Genomic DNA, 20,732 nt, shown 5'->3' on the forward strand with positions numbered 1-20,732 from the left:
ACAGTATCCTGAGAAGAGACCAGGGTGGCCCATTGGGATAAACAAGCGAGGATATTTGATGCAGGGGATAAATGTTGTAGACCTCTTGCATGGCTAGACAAAAGGGAGGAGGGGGTCAGGTGGGTGAGAAGAATTCAGGGGGCACAAGGGAACATGAGTTGTGAGAGTGAGGCTATCGCGCAGGGGTTTGCAGAGTACTATATTGACCTTTACCGAGACCCGGTTGTAGGGACCACCGCCATGATCACTTTGTATCTGGGAGATGCAAATTTACCACAGGTGGGTCCGGAGCAGCGGGACAGACAAAGTAGACCCGAACATGGAGGTGATTCAGCAAGCCATAACTCCACTCAAGGGCCTGATGGATTTCCGGTGGAATTCGGGAAATTGTTTGGCTAGGGCCTGGCGGAAGAGATGAGGGCCATGTTTCTGCAAAGTCTGGAGAGGGGAATTTTACTGGAGGATATTAGACAAGCCACGGTAGTAGTGATAGATGAAAAGGTGAAGCCCCCGGACCTGTGTAGCGCATACCGTCCAACCTCTCTAATGAACGGGGAGGATAAGATTTTAGCAAAGGTTTTAGACAACAAACTGTTAACGGCCATAATTCATCCAGATCAGTGGAGGTTTGTGCTGGGAAGGGTGACCAGAATGAACATTCAAAGACTTCACAATGCTATAGGGGCAGCTCCCTCCCTAACGGCCTGCATGTGGTGATGGCGATAGACTCAGAGAAAGCTTTTGACTCTGTGAGGTGGGAATACCTCTTGGCGGTTATGGCAAAGTTTGGCTTCGGGCACTGATTTGTGAGATGGGTAGAGTTGCTGTACACCAACCTGGTTGCTAGAGTGTGGGTTAACTGATGTACCTCAGGGGCCTTTCCACTCCAAAGTGGAACGAGGCAGGAATGCCCTCTCGCCACTCCTGTTTTTGTTAGCGATTGAACCGCTGGCAGTTAAGGTGAGATCGGATCTCCAACGTGAAGGGCTTTGTGTGGCTGAAGGGAAGGGGAAGACTGCATATTGTTGTATGCCGACGATGTCCTTATTTATTTGGGGGACCCCAAACACACCTTCCCGATGGTCATGGAGGTGCTTCAGAGACTTGGTTCGGTCAGTGGCCTGGGGATAAATTGGGATAAATCCAAACTCATGCCGATAAAGGAATGGGACGAAGCGATACTGGAGGGTTGTTCACTCATGATAGCGAGGGACTTGATTTTATATCTGGGTATCAGTGTGTGGAGGACTCCATGTTTCTCTGAGGAATTTGGACCCGGTTTTGGACAGGCCTAAGGGAGATGCCAAACACTGGGTGACCCTTCCCATATCCCTGGTTTGGAGGGCAAATCTTATTTAATATTTTATCATTACCGTGCCTCCTCTGTGCTCCAGAACACCCCAGTGCAGGTCCCACAGTTGGTCTTCTGGACTATTGAGAAATTGTATAGGCAAAGTTTATGGGGCAATACAGTCCTTCGGATATTGCTTAGGACGCTAACTAGACCAGTATGGGATGGAGGGCTGAGGATCCCGAATGTGCAGCATTATTATTGGGTCTCCCAGATAATGGCAATATACGAGTGATTGTTTCACGGAAGGCGCTTGCCACACATTGCCCTGGAAATGAGTAAAATGGGAACCCGGACTCCCTTGCAAGTATTATACGGGGGTAGGACTACACAGGATCTGACACAACCTGTGTCCTGTACCATTGCTTCACATAAAGTGGCCGTAAAGCAATGACCATGATGGGCACCCTTATGGGGGAACGTAGATCTGCCGGAGGTACAGAAATTGCTTTTGTAATGAAGATGGCAGGATGGGGGAATCCCGAAAGTGAAGTATATTAGTTCAACATCAGTTAGCCTTCTTTCAGCACATAGAGGACTAATGCAGCCTACGTGAGCGGGATCACTACACCTATACTAAATTTTAACATGCAGTGGCCCAAGAGCAACAAGACACATGGGCCCTGCCCAAAAGGTCCCCAATATAGGCGAACCTCACGGAAGGGGAAATCAAGGGGAAGGCCATTACAATGCTGAACAGTTTCACGTCCAAACCCATGCAGAAGCTTACAGAAAATTGGGAGGAAAATCTGGGACCCCTTGAGGAGGGAAGACTCGGTTGGAGCATTGAGCTCGCCAAGAGAAGCGAGCATAACCACACGATTGTGGCTAATAAAATATAAGGTGCTGCATAGAGTATGTGTTTGAAATGTAGGGTGGGCATGGGATCCTTCTTCCACATGATATGCGAGTGCTCCAAAACAAAGTCCTTTTGGGAACTGGTTAGAAATAGGCTCTCCAGGATTGTCAGAACGCCTCTCTCCCAAGCTGCTGCTGTTACATTACTGGGAGACTTGGTGTTCAACACCAAAGAAAAAGGTCTGATTAGAACTGCCATGATCCGTAAGAAGGTTTTGGCCATGGAGTGGGGGCACCGCCATATCGCCAAATATACACAGGTGGTAGAATGGGATAGATTATTGTGAAGAAATGAGAGTATCTCCAGGGACAGGGGGTGTCCCCAAACGTACAAGAAAATATGGTGTTGATAGTTGGAATTCGGTTAAGCAGCAATTGGAGGAAGACTTACCGGGAGGGACGGCTGAGAAAATGGTCTGTTGAGAGGGGGCATTTGGACATTAAGGGGAGCAATACAGGGCGAAGGGTGGGGGTGATATCAATAGGAATGAGGAACCAGGATTGCCATGGAGATTTCTGTATGATTTTGTACTGAGGAGTTTGAGTTCTTTGGTTTGACTGTTGATTGAAAAAGTATTGAAAAACAAATTTTTTATTTAAAAAAAAAAAAGTCTCACATGACACCCTCACAAACCTTCAAATTCATTGGAGCGACCCTTGACTCTTCCTTGGGGAATGCTTTCCCATCCAAGGACAGAGCTTTGTACATTTGGCAGATGGTTGCCAAACTCCATGATGCCCACTTGTTGCTGGGCCTGGATTTTCTACAATTGCCATCCTGCATCCTTCTGGTGCCAAAGGCCAGATTGTGGATAAGGTCACTTCAGTGGGCCTTCAGAGCTCAATGGTTACAGTTCTCGTGCAGCATGAGGGACGTGCTAAAGGTCCCGATCAAGCTCTCCCAGGATCACACATGCGAACCAGCAGAGAACTTGATGGGAGGAGAACTTTTTGGGAAACTGTGGCGGAGGCAACTCGAGTTATGAATGCTTCTCTGAAGGGTTGGGGCGCTTACCTGAATCAGCTGACTGGGAGCGGTTTGTGGCCTGGCACAGAAGCCCTTTTTCGATACAAGAGAAAACTGTCCTGATCATGACGGACAGCAAAGTGGCCATGCACTATCTCAATAAGAGCACCTTTGTCTTATAAGCATCTACTTCATTGCCTTCCTGGCCATAATGAAAACCATTATGGCTGAGCACAGGAAAATGAATGAGTAAACGGAGGTCACAAGGCACAGTGCGGGCCATTTGTGTCAATGTCTTGTTCTGATGCCGAGAAGTGTCGAAGAACCTCAACACAATACTGCACGGCACCCCATGGTGGCGAAATGTTTCCACTATCTGCTGCTGCAGGTAAATATATCTAAGATGAGGAATCTGTGGGAGGAACATTCATAAGAAATAACATTACCAGAGAGAAGTAATTTGTTCTTCTCTTGGCAAAACCGTAGTATGCTAGTATCAGAAACTCATGCATTCTCATTCAAGAAACAGGTTTTTCATCTACCAATTTCAAATTGTCCTTGTGCACAGTTAGTAGATATGCTACTACTGGGTTATGCATGTTTACATTTATATACCCATTTATATATATTGGTTCCTTTTGTTCATTTAGGGCAAATACAAAGAAGTTAAAGCAAGGAATGCACAGCTCCTAAAAATGCTGCAGGAAGGCGAAAGTAAGTGACATTTAAGTTATGTTCCTAATTTAATCTTGTACCGTTTTAGACACTTCTTCTTATACAAGTTACTTTGTAGAAAAAGATATTGGTTTAACTTGTAGTCATGGTCCTCAAATTTAAAATACATGTCTCTTTAGGATTTTTGTACATACAAAAAAATCTCACCTTTCATACTATTTAGACGCTTTCTTAATCAACAGTTCTAATTAGTCCACTGCATTGTGCAAATGCTCGATATGTTTATTGCACGCACCTTGAAATAGTTTCACTTGCATAAGATGGCAGAAGCTCGACAAGAAATGTTTCTCAAAGAAAGAGCACAATATAAAAAAAACCTGACAAGATAACTAATATCATGAGGACTTTTTAATTTCCATTTCATCATAGTTTCTCATACACATTTGTCTGCTATTTAATATTGTTTAGGTTATATTCATATAGATGTCCATTCTATTGTGTGTCTTTGTGACGTGCATTTTTCTGAGCGTGTTAACTTCAACCTTGGATTAATGTTTGCTGCTCTGTATACACCATTTCAAAACCGCCCTAAATTGTGTGGCTTGTGTCGGTATATTCTAATGATATACTGACACGACATAGTCTTATTTTTGTTTATAGTAATACCTATCAACTAGGATTGGCAGGACTATGCGTATACACAATAAATGGAAATAAAATGTGCACAATGAAAACATACTTTTTTTAACAAACAGTTATCTTGGAGAGAAATGGTAGCTTGAAGTAGAAAAGCTGAATTTCCAAAATATTCAATTAGTCACTTTTTGTTAGCTTTTCAAGTTTAGTAGTATTAAGATTAGTCTTCTACTCCTTATTAATGCAGATGACAATAATATTACTTTCAGATTGTGGAGATTTCAGGTTCACAGGAGACGCACTTTCTTTATATGTATTGGAACTTTGGTGATATAAGTACTCAGCATATGTTTGTCAGTTTTTTTTAATACTTGTTATAATCATTTTTAATTAAGAAGCACCACTTGATATTTACTTGTGACTTTCTCATTACTGCTCGGGTGAACTACTGTCAAATAGCTTTGTGAGACCATGGATATAAGCAATTTCCATGATCCTGTTCAATATGGTGGAACCTACTCGCTATTGCCAGTATAAGGCCAGCAGGTGTTTTGCCACAAGGATCTCTAATATCAGCCTTGAATTGTGGTTTGCTTTCAGTGTGTTTTTTGGATATACCCGATAGGCAGGTCTCGTGATCGGATTGTTTCTCAAATTTCTGTAGTGGCAATGTACAAAGGCTTGTAGTTTACCAATACTATGTGGAGGTTCAACACCAATGCCATTTATCTTGTAATGGCAATTAGACATACATGCGAGAGTGTAATGTGCACGTGATGCAAGGATTTGGCAGATTAATCTGCCGGTAACAGACTTTTCTTTAACAACAATACTTGTATTGTCTTAAGCATATATTAATGGAAGGCAAAACAACCATACCCAACTCCCCCCAATCTGAGAATGATGCTGTCTTCAGTCGTTAAATCTATTATTTGATATATTTGTGGTACATTGCTGCCATTGTTATGGCTTCAAAGTCTGATGGGGTGAGTGGTTGGTCCTCTGGCAGACTACATTCTGAACATATATTAAAATAAACAGAACATCATATTGCGCATGACTATAGAATTTATTATTTCCTTGGAATGTTCACTTATTAGCAGAGATGAATACAGTAGTGACATTTTAATAGCTTTACTATGTAGTGTGTTTATCCGCAAGATGGATTTCTACATCAGTGGCTATGTGAATGCTGGACTGAATTTTTTGTGGTACTCAGTCGTTTTCTATGGTGTGCAGCACTAAAGGTTGAGTGGGGACTAGTAATAATTGAGACTATCAACCTCAAGGGAAACTGTCTACAGTTTATGGCTCTGCTATACTTCACATGCACATCACATGCGTGTTGAATAACATGCAGTCACTTTGAAATTACATGTACATTTGGGATACACAGCAAATCTGGATTCAGTGCATGTCCACTTGTCCAACTGATGCCCAATCCTGTTGTACTATGAAAGCCCTTGTATAAACTCAAGAGACATGTGGCTGTTTCAGATGTGGTAGATAATAGATTACTCCAAAGGAAAGGGGAAACATTTGATTTAGCAAACATTCGAGAACAAGCAGTAGGCTAGAGAATTGTCAGAAGGTCCCTGTTATGCACTGAGGCAAATGTGGCTTCTATAGTGTGCTGCACAGGGCGTGCATGCTGTTGCTTGCTGAGGAGCAGAATGGCAGCAGCAGAACCCTGACAGTGCAGCGAGGCCCAGACCCTAGAATTGGAAGTACCGTAAATCCAGAGCTCTTTAAAAGCTCTATATGCAAAGCCTGCTCGAAGGGCACGCTGGCTGTTGGCTGGCTGTTGGCTGGCTGTTGGCTGGCTGTTGGCTGGCTGTTGGCTGGCTGTTGGCTGGCTGTTGGCTGGCTGTTGGCTGGCTGTTGGCTGGCTGTTGGCTGGCTGTTGGCTGGCTGTTGGCTGGCTGTTGGCTGGCTGGCAGCTGTGATGGCAAAAGGTAAGTCACATTTTCTCCTTGGAACATTTAGCCCATCAATAACTCACTCTTTAACCTTGCATTGAGGCCTCCGCTTCAAGAATGGCATGTTTATCATAGCTGTTTGGAATTTCGCTTATTGCCTTATTTATTACCAGTTGACCCAGATGAGCATGGTGGTGCCTGCACGGATTTGTTACTTGATTACTCAATTGCTCAGTGGTTATTTTGACTTCTAGCCAGTGGTCGAAGTGTACGAAAAGAAGTAGTGGAAGTAGTGGAACTATGTTACCTGCTGGCTAGCCCCCACTTCTCACAAACCTCATCACCACACCCCTCCCACACACAATACAAACCCCCAAACACTTGCACCTGCTGTTTAAGGGAACGTTCAGTGCAGAGCACTGAAGGTGCACGTTTCAACTTCTTCCTATACTTTCATTTTAAAACAAAACTATTCCAGAATTATTTATTTTTACAATAAAAATATAGGCGCTCTAAAACGTAATTTAAAAAATTAGAGGAGCACCGCTCCCGCTCACTTCGACCACTGCTTCTAGCCTGCTTATACTAACCTTTAGAAATGTTCTGCTTAGCTTGCTGGGACCCGATATTGGTGTGAAAAAAAACCTGGCTAGCATATACCTTGGTTATTTTTTGGAGACTGAACTTTATTTTAACCAGTTAGCTAGATGAGACTAGAGGAGGTAGACTATTGTGGCCCTTTGAGATGTTGGGCACACCCTGCATTGTGTGATAGGACAGTACTCATCTACATATGCCTAAATATTGCTCATGACTACGCTTGTGGGCTGCAGACTGTAAACTGCGTGAAGTGAAGAATAGTGGAGGGAGGATTTTTTTTTCTTTTTTTTCTTTTTTTTATAGGTTACCGTGTACCCCCCATTAGTATATTGTTTCTTTAGATTGTTGCAGACAAATGTTCTTGATGTTTGAATTTGGACGTCATTTAGGCTGGATTGCTTTGAGATTTTAGGTTGTAATTTCATTTGTATACTTGTTGACCGTTGGTGTAAGTGCATTTAGTGTTTTTATTGATCTTACTATCTGATTGTGCTTACTGTGATTTGTTAACTTTCCTATTTTACCGATATTGGTATCTAAAATCAGTATTAATTGAATGAAGCACACTTGTATTTTTTACTATTACAGAAAAGTCTAAAAGAAAAGCAAATACGCTTATCTCCCCATAAGTCTGTAAAACATTCAAATGTACAAAGTAAGTCAATTGAAAAGGCAAATCTATTAATGAAATTTGAGACTGTTCTATTCACTAGATTAAAAAGTTGAAGTACGACTGGCCACCAGGGGGCACACAGATTAACTCCGCCTCAGTGTGAGCTCCTCACCCAACAGTCTATAAAGTGGCTTGAGCCCCCACTAGGAGACCCAAACCCCCCCCACCCCGGAAAAGTTAGAGCTGAGTGGTGCAGGAACATATCGCCTTCAAAGTGAGCGAAGGAGCGGAGAGAATCGAAGCAAGATTCGTGTCGAATCAGGACATTGTAGTGCGGCGCGCTGAAGCAACGGCCGGGTGGACGAGACTGAAAGTGGCCTGGGATCCACGTGCGCCGAGGAAGGCACTCAAAAGTGATCTAATGCAGAGACTCTATGAAAACACCCGTAGCTTATCGTGGAGGTTGGGAACCGAGGCGGTCTCCCTCCTCGAGTGCCCCGGCTCGGGTCGATAGTTGGGGGACCCACAAGACCATGCCCTGAGGGGCGGCACGAAGGAAGATGCTTTGGGAGTGGGTGCCCCGAGGAGGTGCCGACAGTGAACCAGCTGGTGCTCTCGCCTGCTTGTGTCCCCTGCGTATCCTGGTCTCCCTGTGCGCACTGCCCGTTGCAACATATCGCGGAGTGCAGCCCAGCATGGAGAACACAGCGGGCCGAACATCCGTCGATCCCTGTGGCGGAGCATAGACTTACAGGACCAACTGCAACCATCCAAACCACCGGTAAGGATACTTTTTGATTCCCTGTGATCCCAGCCGCAAGGATTAAAGGTGATACCCTGTGAGTCGCGTGAGCTTGACGGACCGTGGCGCACAATCCGAAGCTCACCTGTGAGGCTGACTGTTGCCGTCCTCCGGGCTAGTCTCAGACAATGGTCTCACCTCCATTACCACACCATGCACACGTTTTGTTGAGTAAAACACCGGAGTGGTGGCAACGCAGGAGGAAGCAGTGACTCAGTGAGTCTGCTGCTGAAAACCTCAAGATCGCTGTAGGTCTGTAATTAACTTGGGGATTCCCTTATCCACAACAATGATTGGAATATCAGGTCTCCCACTACAAAGGAATAACGTATACAACTCCGACCACCCTATTCAGTACTCTGAGCCTCAGACATTTACTTTCTGACTCCTATGTCTTAACGGAAGAGACCTCGTGAGAACACTGGTCAGGCTCATCGGCCCCTCTAGAACAAAGGCAGGACAGTGAACACTCTCCTGCAAGCTCAGACACAATCTGGGCTGGCCCAATAGGGCAAATCAGCACTCTACTTACAGATTCTATCGTGAGACTCCGGACCACTCAGCAGGGAACAAGTGGACTCCGTTAAAGCACCACTCTGTACACAGCCTCTGTCCACGCGGTGGCACGCTCCAGGACTCGTCCTGGGGGCCTCCTTGTGGAAGACTGAACTCCACACCTGAAGCAATATAAAATGTGGTCTCCCATTATGACTGGTGTGACGTGGAGGTACCAGGACAGTGGGAGCACCACCAAAGCCCACGCATAGACTAAGGTGGCACACCCCTAGCAGGGTGGATTGGTCATCTGGTGCCCCCCCCCACCCTCCCAGCAGTATGAGCTTACACAAACATCGTCCTAGGACAGGGATCCCCAGAGCAAGCACCCGCATAACACGAAGCACAGAGGCACAGCACCACTTAAGTCCTGCATGCCCCACACTGGCAGATCACTCTTGGGTCGGAAGTGTGCAAGATAGACACGGTCACCCAACAGTCCCCACACGCTCCCTCTATTGCGGTGGGACAGAACCTGTACCAACCTCATGTGACAAGGCAGGTGCCGACTGCGGGGTGCTGTAAAGATATACTGGAGGGTTGGGCCCCCCGACACCAGGGCGTGTGCCCTCCTCTAGGTGCAGCTGCCAAGGCCAAAATGAATGGGCCTTCGCTACGTTCCAAGAAATGCGTACGTAGCTCGCAGCTCACAAGTGCTCACCTCGGACTCCAATAAGATCCTTCAACTGATTTTCTAAGATGTTTGTCCTCAAGTATAATCTCCCTGCAGTGAACCCAATAAAGCATACCACTGAACCTCTCAACTGCAAGCCACGCCTGTCATTGTGAGGGTTGGGCAACCACTCTTGCTTGATTCCTTTAGGGTAGGAGGTGAAATTGCCCCACGTCGATAGAGCTGAATGGAGTGCTACGCTACAATAAGCTCTATCAGCAGAGAGTGACTCGAATGAGAGGCGGCTGACGTAGTAACAGCCCTAGGACAGCAGAGCACAGTCCATCGACAAAGTGCCACGAGAGGAGTGCATGGACCTACTGCAGAAACTTGCATCATACCGGATTATTCCGCATCGCACCAACCCAGGATCCCTACAGAAACCTAATATGGCCTAATATGGTGACGTCCGGGGTGGAAGCCGGCGCGTCGAAGGCTAATGTGGCAGCTTTACTCAACGAACTGAAAAGCATGAGGGTGGACATTGGAAGGAAGGTCAACAAGATCACACAGAGAATCGACAGAATGGAAGAGAGACTTAAAGTGGTCGAACACAATCAAACTTCTCTCAGTACCCAGGAGACACAAATAGACCAGAGGATTACAGAGATAGAAACTCTGGAAGAGGAGTTCTGTCTGAAAATGGACGATTTGGAGAACCGTGAATGACGGAACAACCTACGAATCTCTGGGATCCCGGAAAGAGAAGGAGAATCTGAACAAGACTTGAAAAGGACCCTTCATGAAATCATGAAACTCTTATTAGAGGAAGACTCCATCGACGAACCAAAGGTTGACCGAATATACAGAGGCGGGGCGGTGGGGGCAGGGCACAGGAGGACCGAAAATGGTCCTAGTACGGTTCCACAACTATTCCGATAAGGCCAGAATCCTGGAGAAAGCCAAGCGCAGTGCACATGTCTCCCTGGACACAGCAAGAGTGATGATCTTTCAAGACCTATCATCACTGACTCTCGCCCTGAGACGGATGTGTATGCCCCTCACTAAATGGCTGAAAGAAAAAGGAGTCGGATATCGATGGGCCTACCCATTCTCCCTTACATTTGAATTGGACGGGAATAGTGTTAAACTGAGAACGGAAAAGGATATACACAACTGCATAACTGACCTACTGTCATGGACACTGGCTCATCTGAAAGTGTGCCCTGCACACAGTGTGCCTAAGGCACATGCATCCACGCCGGGCGCGGCCATCCACAAGCATTGGGAGCACGTGCAGAAGTCTGAGGGAGTGGTAAGGTGGGGCCAGAGGGCGGCAGGGCTGAAAGGGAGTGGCTGGGGCCAGACTATATAAGCCAGCCCCACTCGCGTGCTGGTGCTTCGCGTTAGTCTGCTGGTGCAGCGTAACGCTTACCGCCGTATACAAATCGTTACCTGTTTCCAGTTCTGCATGCTTATCTTCAGTCTCCAGAACTCCATCCTGCAACTGCACGCATCTTACCTGAGACCAGCCACGCCATCGCCGGAAGCTCTGCTAACCCGATCCCAAATCGGCAGCTACCACGCGCATCTTACCTGAGACCAGCCACGCCATCGCTCGAAGCACTACTTACTCGATTACAACTCTACGGCTACCGCGTGCACCTTACCTGTCTCTGCTGATCCAAATCTTGGAGCACCTTGCATTCTTACCTGTTCCGGACGCCCAACATCACCGGAGACATCCGCTGGCTCAGCATCCTCGCGGATTCCGCCATCAAGCGCTGTCAGGTCGAACCTGCAAGGGAGATAGAAAACACAAGGTTAGCCACTGCATAAACTTTCAACGCTTAGCTGCGCAACCTACAAACCTTGTGCATCATCCGGAAACCCAACTCGCCTTTCTAGTGGGGTCTTCTAAACACCTGTCGGCTCCGTTTTGAACTCTATTCCATCACTGCGTCTCCACGGGCCATCTTCATACCTAAAGGGGAAAAGAAAGGACATTACAACGTTACAGACAATAATCAATGGGAAAAATCAACACAAAAGGATACGAACAATAATCACTGCTACAAAAACTTATCTCCAAGGCGGGATTGGTTGCAGCCGGTCTTGACCACCACGCACAAGGACCAGTGACGTAACTTGGTCTATTTACGGCGCCCCTGCTGAGAGAAAGCTGGACGGAGAGCTCATCCTTACAAAACCACAGGTGAGGTCATATGGGAAAACGCATGCTCATCTCATTCTAGCACGAAGGGTTCGAGGGGATCGCAGTTCAACCGCAGCATTTTCATTGCCTCCTACCTTCTCTCAGGGGTATAACCAGCAACCCGAGCAGCCCACACCACTGCGGTCGAGGGAGAAGCTCGAGCCAGGGTAGTTCAGTCCAGGGAGGGCTCCAACCGTGCCCAACGTCCCTGCAGAGACCAGGTGAGCGTAATACCTACTGAGTAACCAGGACAATGAAATGGATCAGGGGGAAAGAAGAGAGGACGACAGACAGTGGCACATTCAAAGCCCAAAATGGAGGCAGATATCAGGGTCCAGGAAATAAAGAAGGATGAACGCCTCCCCGGGTGCAGAGGCCTGAAGAACGCAACACTATCAAGAAGTGGGTGAAGTGTGAGTTGATTCAACGATGGACCCGAGTATGGGCGACTGATCAACCACTGCACTAATATCTGACGGCTGAACGTCGGGTGGGCCCCACAACACTCGGGGGCACTGCCCCAAGAATGCTCTAGCAATGAGGCGTACAGACTCGTCCACACATCAGACTCCGGAGGTCCGGGTGATGTATCTCCTCTTGGGGCACATTCATTCTGAGATAAAGGGGAAATGGAGATTAAGGGATCTTGAAGGGGTGGGGTCAAGGGGGCTCAATAGTTATTTGACTGTTTTGTGATAGGACTGTGATATGTTCGGTCTCCACTGGTGGTCCGGAAACGGCTTGGTGATGTCAAACGAGCTGGATCGGACATCGCCACAGGATGCAGGAGGGGCAGGGGATGGGGGATGAGTAGGGGATGGGGGATGAGTAGGAACAGGTTTCTCTTTGAGTACAAATCATGTGGTAAGAGGTATTATGTATGGGGGGTGTCATGATCCCTGTCCCTAGCCCCCTTAGGCAAAACACTGGAGCCAGGCCACAATCCCCCACATGGACCTTAAGGGCCTCCCCATCTCATCTGAGACCCACCTGGAGCCAGACCTGGCGCCTCTGGCGCCAGGCTCATACTTAATGCAGAAGACTGACTTGGAAATGGACTTGGTATTGCACTTTGGGCAATATGGATGCCCCCACATAACTCCGTTCCATGAACTGAGTTATGCGGTCTAGCTTTTTGGGTGTGGTTCGACGTAGGGATGCCTGGGATACCTGGAGGCTATATAAACCACGCCCGGGCAGAGAAACACGCTTTGCGTTACTCTCCGCCTGCAGTGTGACACTCGCCGTTTTCGGATCGGTCTCTTGAAGGCCTTCGCCTTTCCTCCGCATGCCGCGCACCTGATAGAACAAGAACAGCATTAACATCACACTTACTGAGGAGAATCCTGCTTCCATCCATCGTTCCTCCGGCCCTGTGGACAGCATTCTGGCGGCGTCATCTCCATTCTGAACGCCGCATCCTGGGAAGAAAGGAACAATGAGAAAAGACATTAGTAAGCATTCTCGTATCCCGATTCCCTAAAACAGCAAGAACAGTCAAACGCTTACCTGAACTCGAGTCGCTCATGGTAACTTCAGCTCTTGAGCACGCCATAGACCTACAAAGTGAAAAGACAACACTTATTCTGTCAGCCGGCAGCCGTACTGAGACATTGCAGCGGCCTGAAAGGGACAAAGAGAGACATAGGTCAGCATAATAAGAAGCAAACAGTGCCGCGCATAGCGCTTTCACTCAACTTTCAGCCCTCGGCTTCCTTAAGCAGCCCAACACCATCACCGACCCCTTCCAACACCTAAGGGAGAAAGAGAAGACATCATTAAGGGGCAACAGACAAGAAAAGGGAGTTCACCAAGAATCAACAAACCTACCTTGTCGAGCTGGAGTTACAACAAGCTGAGACTCATTGGCCCTGCACCAGTGGAGCAACTAGGTCGCGCAGCCCCCACATCAACCGACGCACCCCTGCACCGAAGAGCAGGACGGAGAGCACACTACACAAGCAAACACAGTGAGGAGAGGACATAGGGGAAAGTTTGGTCCTCAAGGGAAGTGGAGGTCAAACAACCAGAGACTATAAAGCTAAATCTGGAAATCCTGTATTTCAGACCCAGTCCCCAGTTGAATTCCAGGGAAGGGTTTGAGATCGTGAATGGTCCAGGCAGGCTGAATGGTGTCCCCGTGGATATCAGGTGAGCGTTACAGGGGGGTCATGGTTGCTGGGGCTCACCTTAAGAGCAATATTCGCAAAGAGGAAGAAATGGCGGAAAAATTAGGCTCTCAGAAAGGTAGCCTCCTCAGGGTGAGTACTCTCAACGTCAAGGGGTTGAACTTGTGTAAGAAAAGGTCTGTGGTGTGCAGGAGTTTAGGAGAGCGGGGCTTGATGTGCTCTTTCTCCAAGAAACCAAATATGCACATGGGGAAGAACGCAGGTTCTTGCACTGTAGCACGGGGGCGGAACACGGGCTCTGGCCCTCTCTGGAAGGCGGGTGTGGGGATACTCATTAGAAAGAGGTTGCATCTAGAAGTCACCAAAGTACGGCCAGATGTTGAAGGTAGAGCTCTTATGGTAGTTTGTACTGCACGCAAAATACCCTTCAATCCGGCAACACTGTATTCTCCCAACACTGGCCAATCCCGATTTCTACAGAGAACGATTCCGAAGATAATGTTGGATGCCTCTGGACATGTAATACTGGGGGGGGGGACTTTAACCTCTGGGCGGACGCTAAACTAGACAGACAAGCAGGTAACCTTGATGCACGTGAACTAGTGGAAGGTGGACGGGCAGAGGTGATGGAGATGATAGAGATCTATAGGCTACGAGACATATGGCGGGGATTCCACCCGCGCGAAACAGGTTACACTTTTTATTCGGCACCTCATGGCACATTCACTAGAATTGACTAATTATATGTCTCAGAGGGAATGGAGAAGGATGCGACCGGCTCAGACATCTCACTAATCTCCTGGTCAGATCATGATATGGTCACGGTTGATTTAAATCTGGCAGACCTTCCACACAGGGACACAAAGTGGCGATGCAACTAGACAGTGTGGAAAGACCCTGTTTTCCAATCAGAAATGGACACTAAGATAAAGGAATATTTTAAGGCAAACACTACGGGAGAGGTGCCAAGGGGGAACGATGTGCGAGGCAGGCAAGGCTACAAGGCGTGGGATCCTGATTTTGGAGGGCGCCAACAAAAAGAGAGAAAGGGCTCTCATAGAAAGTAGACTAAGGAGAGAGATTGCCCACTTCAACAGAGTGGCGCGGATCTCCACTGAGGGTAGGGCGGAGAAGATCCTGGAAGCCAGACAGAAGAGAGAAGAGCATTGACTCCTTGAGGAGGGGCAAGTTGTCCGCAAACTGCAGCTTTGTAAACAGAAGCATTACGAGATAGGGGATAAGGCAGACTCACTGCTGGCCGCTAGATTAAGGGGGCAGCGCACAGAGAGGTTGGTCGCCACCATAGATGTGGGAGGTGAGGCCCAGAACACAGACAGGAGAAATCTCGCAGGCATTCCCAAAGTTTTATGAGAAGTTATATGAATCTGAGATGGTTCAAGGGAGAACAGAAATAGATGGGTACTTGGGAAGTGTGGGGATGCCGAAACACTCCCATGATGAAGCAGACGCGATGGACACTCCAATCACGGCTGAAGAGATTGAGAGAGTGATAAAGAGGCTTCTGCTAGGGAAGGCCCCAGGAAACAACGGCTACACGGCAGGTTTTTATAAAACCTTCCTCTCGTGCCTCCTCCCCTTTATGATGGAACTTTTCAATGATATCCTAGAGACAGGTGTAGCCCTGGACTCCTTATCGCAGGCACTTATTATGGTGATACCCAAAGAAGGCAAGGATCCCAGACAATGCGGATCATACCGGCCAATATGGTTGCTAAATATTGACGCCAAGATTTACACAAGTGTACATGCAGCTAGACGAGAAATATACATGCCTCAATTGATACATCCGGATCAGGTCGGATTCATCTTGGGGAGACAGGGACAATGCGCAAGACACTACACTTGATCCACGAATCGAAGAAAATGGCAGGGGACCCTGCTCTCGTATCTGTCGACGCAGATAAGGTGTTTGACAGAGTAGAATGGGGCTTCTTGGAGGCGGTGCTGTGCAAAGTCCGACTGGGCGTTAGATTTAGAAGGGGGGTGAAGGCAGTGTACACATCCCCCATGGCATCGGTAGCGGTCAACTCCAACTACTCAAAATGGTTTGATCTAGGGAGAGGAACGAGGCAAGGTTGCCCTCTATCCGCGATATTGTTCGCCCTCTCCCTTGAACCTCTCGCCCAGAAACTCGGAGCGGACCACCTCGTGGAGGGTCTTGAGGTGGGCGGGAAAGAATACAAGATAGCCCTTCATGCAGGCGATCTACTACTACACATAAGGAACCCCATGACATCCATACCGACAGCAATACACTTAATTGAACGATATGGTGAGCTTTCCGGCTTCAAAACTAATATGTCCAAGTCAATCCTATTTCCATTAAACAAACCCACCCAGGAGGACACTGTTAGATTTTCCACAGTAGGCCTCATGATTGGAGGTACCACTCTACATTACTTGGGGATAAATCTTACACGAAATCTGGGCACTCTATATGACACCAACTTTCCCCCTCTCCTGACCAGCCTCCATGCTGACTTAGCAAAGTGACAAAAGCTCACGATTTCTTGGATTGGGAGACTTAACTAAGTCAAGATGGTATGCCTCCCTTGGTTTTTGTATCCATTCCAAATGCTCCCAATCAGACTTCCGAAACTCTTCTTTGGCGAAGTAAAAAAGGCAATCTTGAGGTTTTTGTGGCAGGGGAAGAAGGCTAGAACAGCTTACGAGGTTCTAACCCTACCCAAATAGAAGGTAGGTGTGGGGCTACCGGATCTCAAAAGATATTATGAAGCGGTACAGTTAAGGGTTTTGGTCCCCTATATGAGATGACAAAAAGAGCTACAGTGGATACACCTTGACAACTATAATCTGGCCCTGGCCACTGTTGCTGAATGGCTATGGGTACCAAGGGACAAATTACTCCGTAGAATTCAAAACCACCCTATACTGGGCACCATCTTGGAGGTCTCGAGGGAGGGGGTGGGCATGCAGGGGATCACCACATTTCATCTCCTTTGAGCCATATTTGGGTACCGGGAGTTCGGGAGGAGATTCCCAATCATGGAAGATTTCAACCCTGGTTTGAGGCGGGGCTGGAGAGAGTGGGTCAGCACTGGAGGGAAGGCAGTTTCCTCACCATCACAGAACTTGAAGAAGCATTAGGGATTGCCCCCTTACCTGTCTTCAACTCAAGGGTATCCTTACGAAAGCCAAATGGAAGGAGAAGGTACAGAGACCTCGCCCCTTTTGAATCGCTCCTCAATACCACGATGGAGCCTAAAGGCCTGATCTCAACCATGTATGAAGCACTAATAAATGCCGGCAAAGGGTCCACTGTCAACCTGAAGAGTAGGTGGGAAAAGGACCTGAATTTAGACAAGATCCCAATTTGTGGGCGAGGATCTGTAAAGGGGCCTCGCAAACATCAGTAGCGAGCCAGTATAAATTGCACACCATTAAGCTCTTCCACATATGGCAATACAATCCCCATAGGTTGTCTAAGATGTTTCATTCAACAAGCCCCCTATGCTGGCGACAATGTGGCGATAGAGCCGATTATTGGCATATGTGGTGGGGTTGTCCCCGTATTAAGATGTTTTGGGATGAGGTCCTGGGATGGTTCAGGTGAGTGGATGGTATCTATCGTGACGCTGCACCCCTTCTCATACTATTTGGTTTGGAGGATTGTGAAGGCGATCTTAGGAGAGTGACTGGAATAGTGTTGCCACTCCTGCTCGCTGCACAGGCTTGTCTCGGGACTCGTTGGAAAGCGGCTACGGTCCCGGGTATGAGAGAATGGTTAAATGTTGCCACTAATATCTGTATAATGGAAAAAACTGCAGCCCTCCATGGGAGATCTATGCCGTGTGAATTGTTATGGGGTGGCTTTGTGAATGAATAAATACCCAACAACTAACGAATTGTAATGTAAGAGGATTGAGCCCGCAGAGTCCACATGGTCATGCCTTGTAGAATGGAGCAATGTTGTGGTGGGTGCTCACCTGGGGCGGTCCAGAAATTGCTTCTGACTGTGCCCCATTTAGGCGACCAGAACTACGGAATGAGAATAATACTTAAACTATGTTCACATGTTACAATTAAGACTAAACTATGTTCACATGTTACAATTAAGACCACAATGTACAAGGAGACAAGATAGATGAAACACTGTTCCTTGGGGGGAGGGGGAGGGGAGGAAGGGGGTGGGCGTTTTTCTTTGTAATAAAGGTTTATGGGTTGTTGGAGGGTGGGGTGGAAGTGGTAGAATTTGAGTTATGATGTACTCCAAACAATGCCTGTATGATGCTTAACATGTTTTCTGAAAACTTTAATAAAACCATATTTGAAAAAATAAAATAAAATTGAAGTTCATTCTCACTGGGCAAGAAATACTTTACACTTTGACTTTGTGTCAGGGACAACATTGATCATCTTTTAATTGATGATGCTGAGAACGATGCTTTGACTAGAATAATGATAATGTGTTATTTATATAGCACCTTAATCCAAAGCGCTATATAAATATACACATGGAACACACTACTTTAAATTGTCCTGATCATTCCAGGAAACGGCAAAATGGGTCAAGTAAAACCGCTCATGGCTTAAATACAGTTGTTAATTTAGGCAAGAGCAGCAGTTTGCAAGAAACGCAACCATCAGTCTCAACTTTTGTAACATTGGGTGATGATCTAGCATCTTATGAAGTCCTAGAAGTACAGCACCGAAGGCGGTAGGAACTATTGTGAAATGTATGGTTTGCGTTGTAACAAAAAGCCCACTTACCTTGTTTCGTGGATTCGTCTGCCCCAAATGTATATCTGAACTCAATGTTTTGGTCCTTGATCGGGTTCCCGGTTAGAATGGAGAACCTGAGGCAAACCTACAAACGGTGGAGCCAAGAGGGAAAATGCAAAGCCAGAAAAAGCCTCAGATTCACAGGAGTCCCGGAACAATAATTAGTCATTTTTTAAAGGCAGATGACTTCAGAGCAGCACAGATGAAGAAACCAGGCTTGAAGATAAAGAAGCAGGATAATGAGAGGCTGCAAGCAGGAGGCTGGTAACCAGGTGAAGCAGAAGAGGGTGCAAACAGGAGTTGGAATATTGAAAGGTGCGGAATGAAGCAAGTGTGAGAAAGCAGAAGGTGTCTCACCCGTTAGTCCTCTGGGATCTATCATCCAGGTGGCCAGGACACGTCCATCGCTTTTGGATCCAGTTCCTGGGGGTGGACCAGTGCGGGAGGATCACCAGGGTGAGGGGGTCTTCGGTGAGTGTGACACCTGATGGCGAAATGTGATATCCCTTTCCCTGTAACACCTTCACCCCATCTTACCCAATAGGATATTTATAAACTCTACCCCCCCCCCTTTCCCTACACAAACAGTTTCACACGGTCAGCCTGCTGTTGGAGAAAACCGACTCACACCCAAGCATTGTACATCACATGTCCCAATACTATGGTCGGGCAATTACTGGTAATCACTCACACCTGACTTCCATTAAACTTTCCCACACGGATAAAAGGCAGAGCATGAGAGCACACTCTGAGCGAGGCAAAGCACACAAAGCAATAGTACTTTCCTGATGGCAGCTGAATGAATGAATGAAGGAAGGGAGACTGCAAACCAAGAAGGGTATGCAAGGAGGGAGATACCATTGACCTTTTCGGTGAGAAGCTGTTACTTTCCAGAACCCTCCAGATTAGAAAGCTTAAGGCCAGAAAGCCAGACTGAAGAATCCTGTATTGTGTGTCAGTTACCCAGGGCCCTCCTGCACGGCTGACCGAGTCGGGGAGGTACATCAGTCACTGTGGTACCGTCCTTGGCTCCAAGATCATAAGCGCTGCCAATGAGATAAAGACAGCCAGTGAGTTGGGTATACCGATGCAAGACCGCTCTGTGTTGAAGTCAAGGTTGCAAGCCGACACATTATATATAAAGAGCGCAAGAACTAAGATTGAAACCTGTGTGATGAAAGACCCAAGTAAAGCTTAATTGCTGATGAATGTTTGAACATTAAAGGAGAAAGATACAATAACAGTGACTGAGTGGTCCGGCACCACAAGGGTGCTCATTCAAAGGTCTCTGTATGGTATCCTGTCAAGAAGTGGCAGAAACGAAAGTAGAAGATTGGCAAGAACATTGAATCAAAGTGGTTCTGCGACGGTTTAAGCAAAACCCATCGCACATTCGAAAGTCTTCGATTTTTGATATCGAGAGGAAAACGTAGAAATTGAGATTACATGATGCAAGCCCGAACGAGGGAGACCAATTGGAAACATTGTGCTAAAGGGATCAACCCCGAACGAGGGAGACAGTTGTGAACATTGTGGTAAAAAGGGGTCCGAGTCTGAAGGAGGGAGACCCATTATGAACACTGGACACGAGAAGTTGTGCATGTAAAAATCCATGTAAGAAAGGAACTTTGATGCTTGTTTGTTACGGCAGGCCCTCTGCAGCAAGAGACCATTACTGGGAAAGAGGCTTTGGCGGAAGGCCCTGATACCTATGCTTTGAACTGTATCCTTGTGGCAGAGAAGCCAGAATGTGTGCAAAGCTCGAACGTGCCGCCTTTCCCCGTGCTAAAAATGTGAGGAAGGGAAGCAAACTGCTCAACTATCCTTACATATTATGTCCTGAATACTTTTCTTTTGTGCATACATTATTGTCCCACACCATTTTGTATTTGAAAGCAAAGATTGGCAATAGGTTTATTAGTATAGGCCCTTTTTATTTTGACAAACTCGACTAGGACTGCATTATTTTTTTTTGATGGTCGTAGCTTGCTCCCATCTTTAGATTTAGGTTTAGATAGACGTTTAACCAACCCAT

At 47.0% G+C, this 20,732-nt stretch overlaps 1 protein-coding gene across 5 annotated transcripts in view; it reads left to right on the forward strand.

Annotated features, from left to right (window-relative positions):
* GKAP1 (G kinase anchoring protein 1) overlaps nt 1–20,732 on the forward strand; it is a 1,031,394-nt gene that overhangs the window by 810,708 nt on the left and 199,954 nt on the right. For all 5 annotated transcript variants that reach the window (XM_069625871.1, XM_069625874.1, XM_069625873.1 and 2 more), the window contains one exon: nt 3,827–3,890. In XM_069625871.1, coding sequence (XP_069481972.1) covers nt 3,827–3,890 — 64 coding nt within the window. The remainder of the gene's footprint in view (nt 1–3,826; nt 3,891–20,732) is intronic.

Source organism: Ambystoma mexicanum, chromosome 6p, assembly GCF_040938575.1.
Source record: "Ambystoma mexicanum isolate Mex_15411 chromosome 6p, UKY_AmexF1_1, whole genome shotgun sequence".
Taxonomy (NCBI): domain Eukaryota; kingdom Metazoa; phylum Chordata; class Amphibia; order Caudata; family Ambystomatidae; genus Ambystoma; species Ambystoma mexicanum.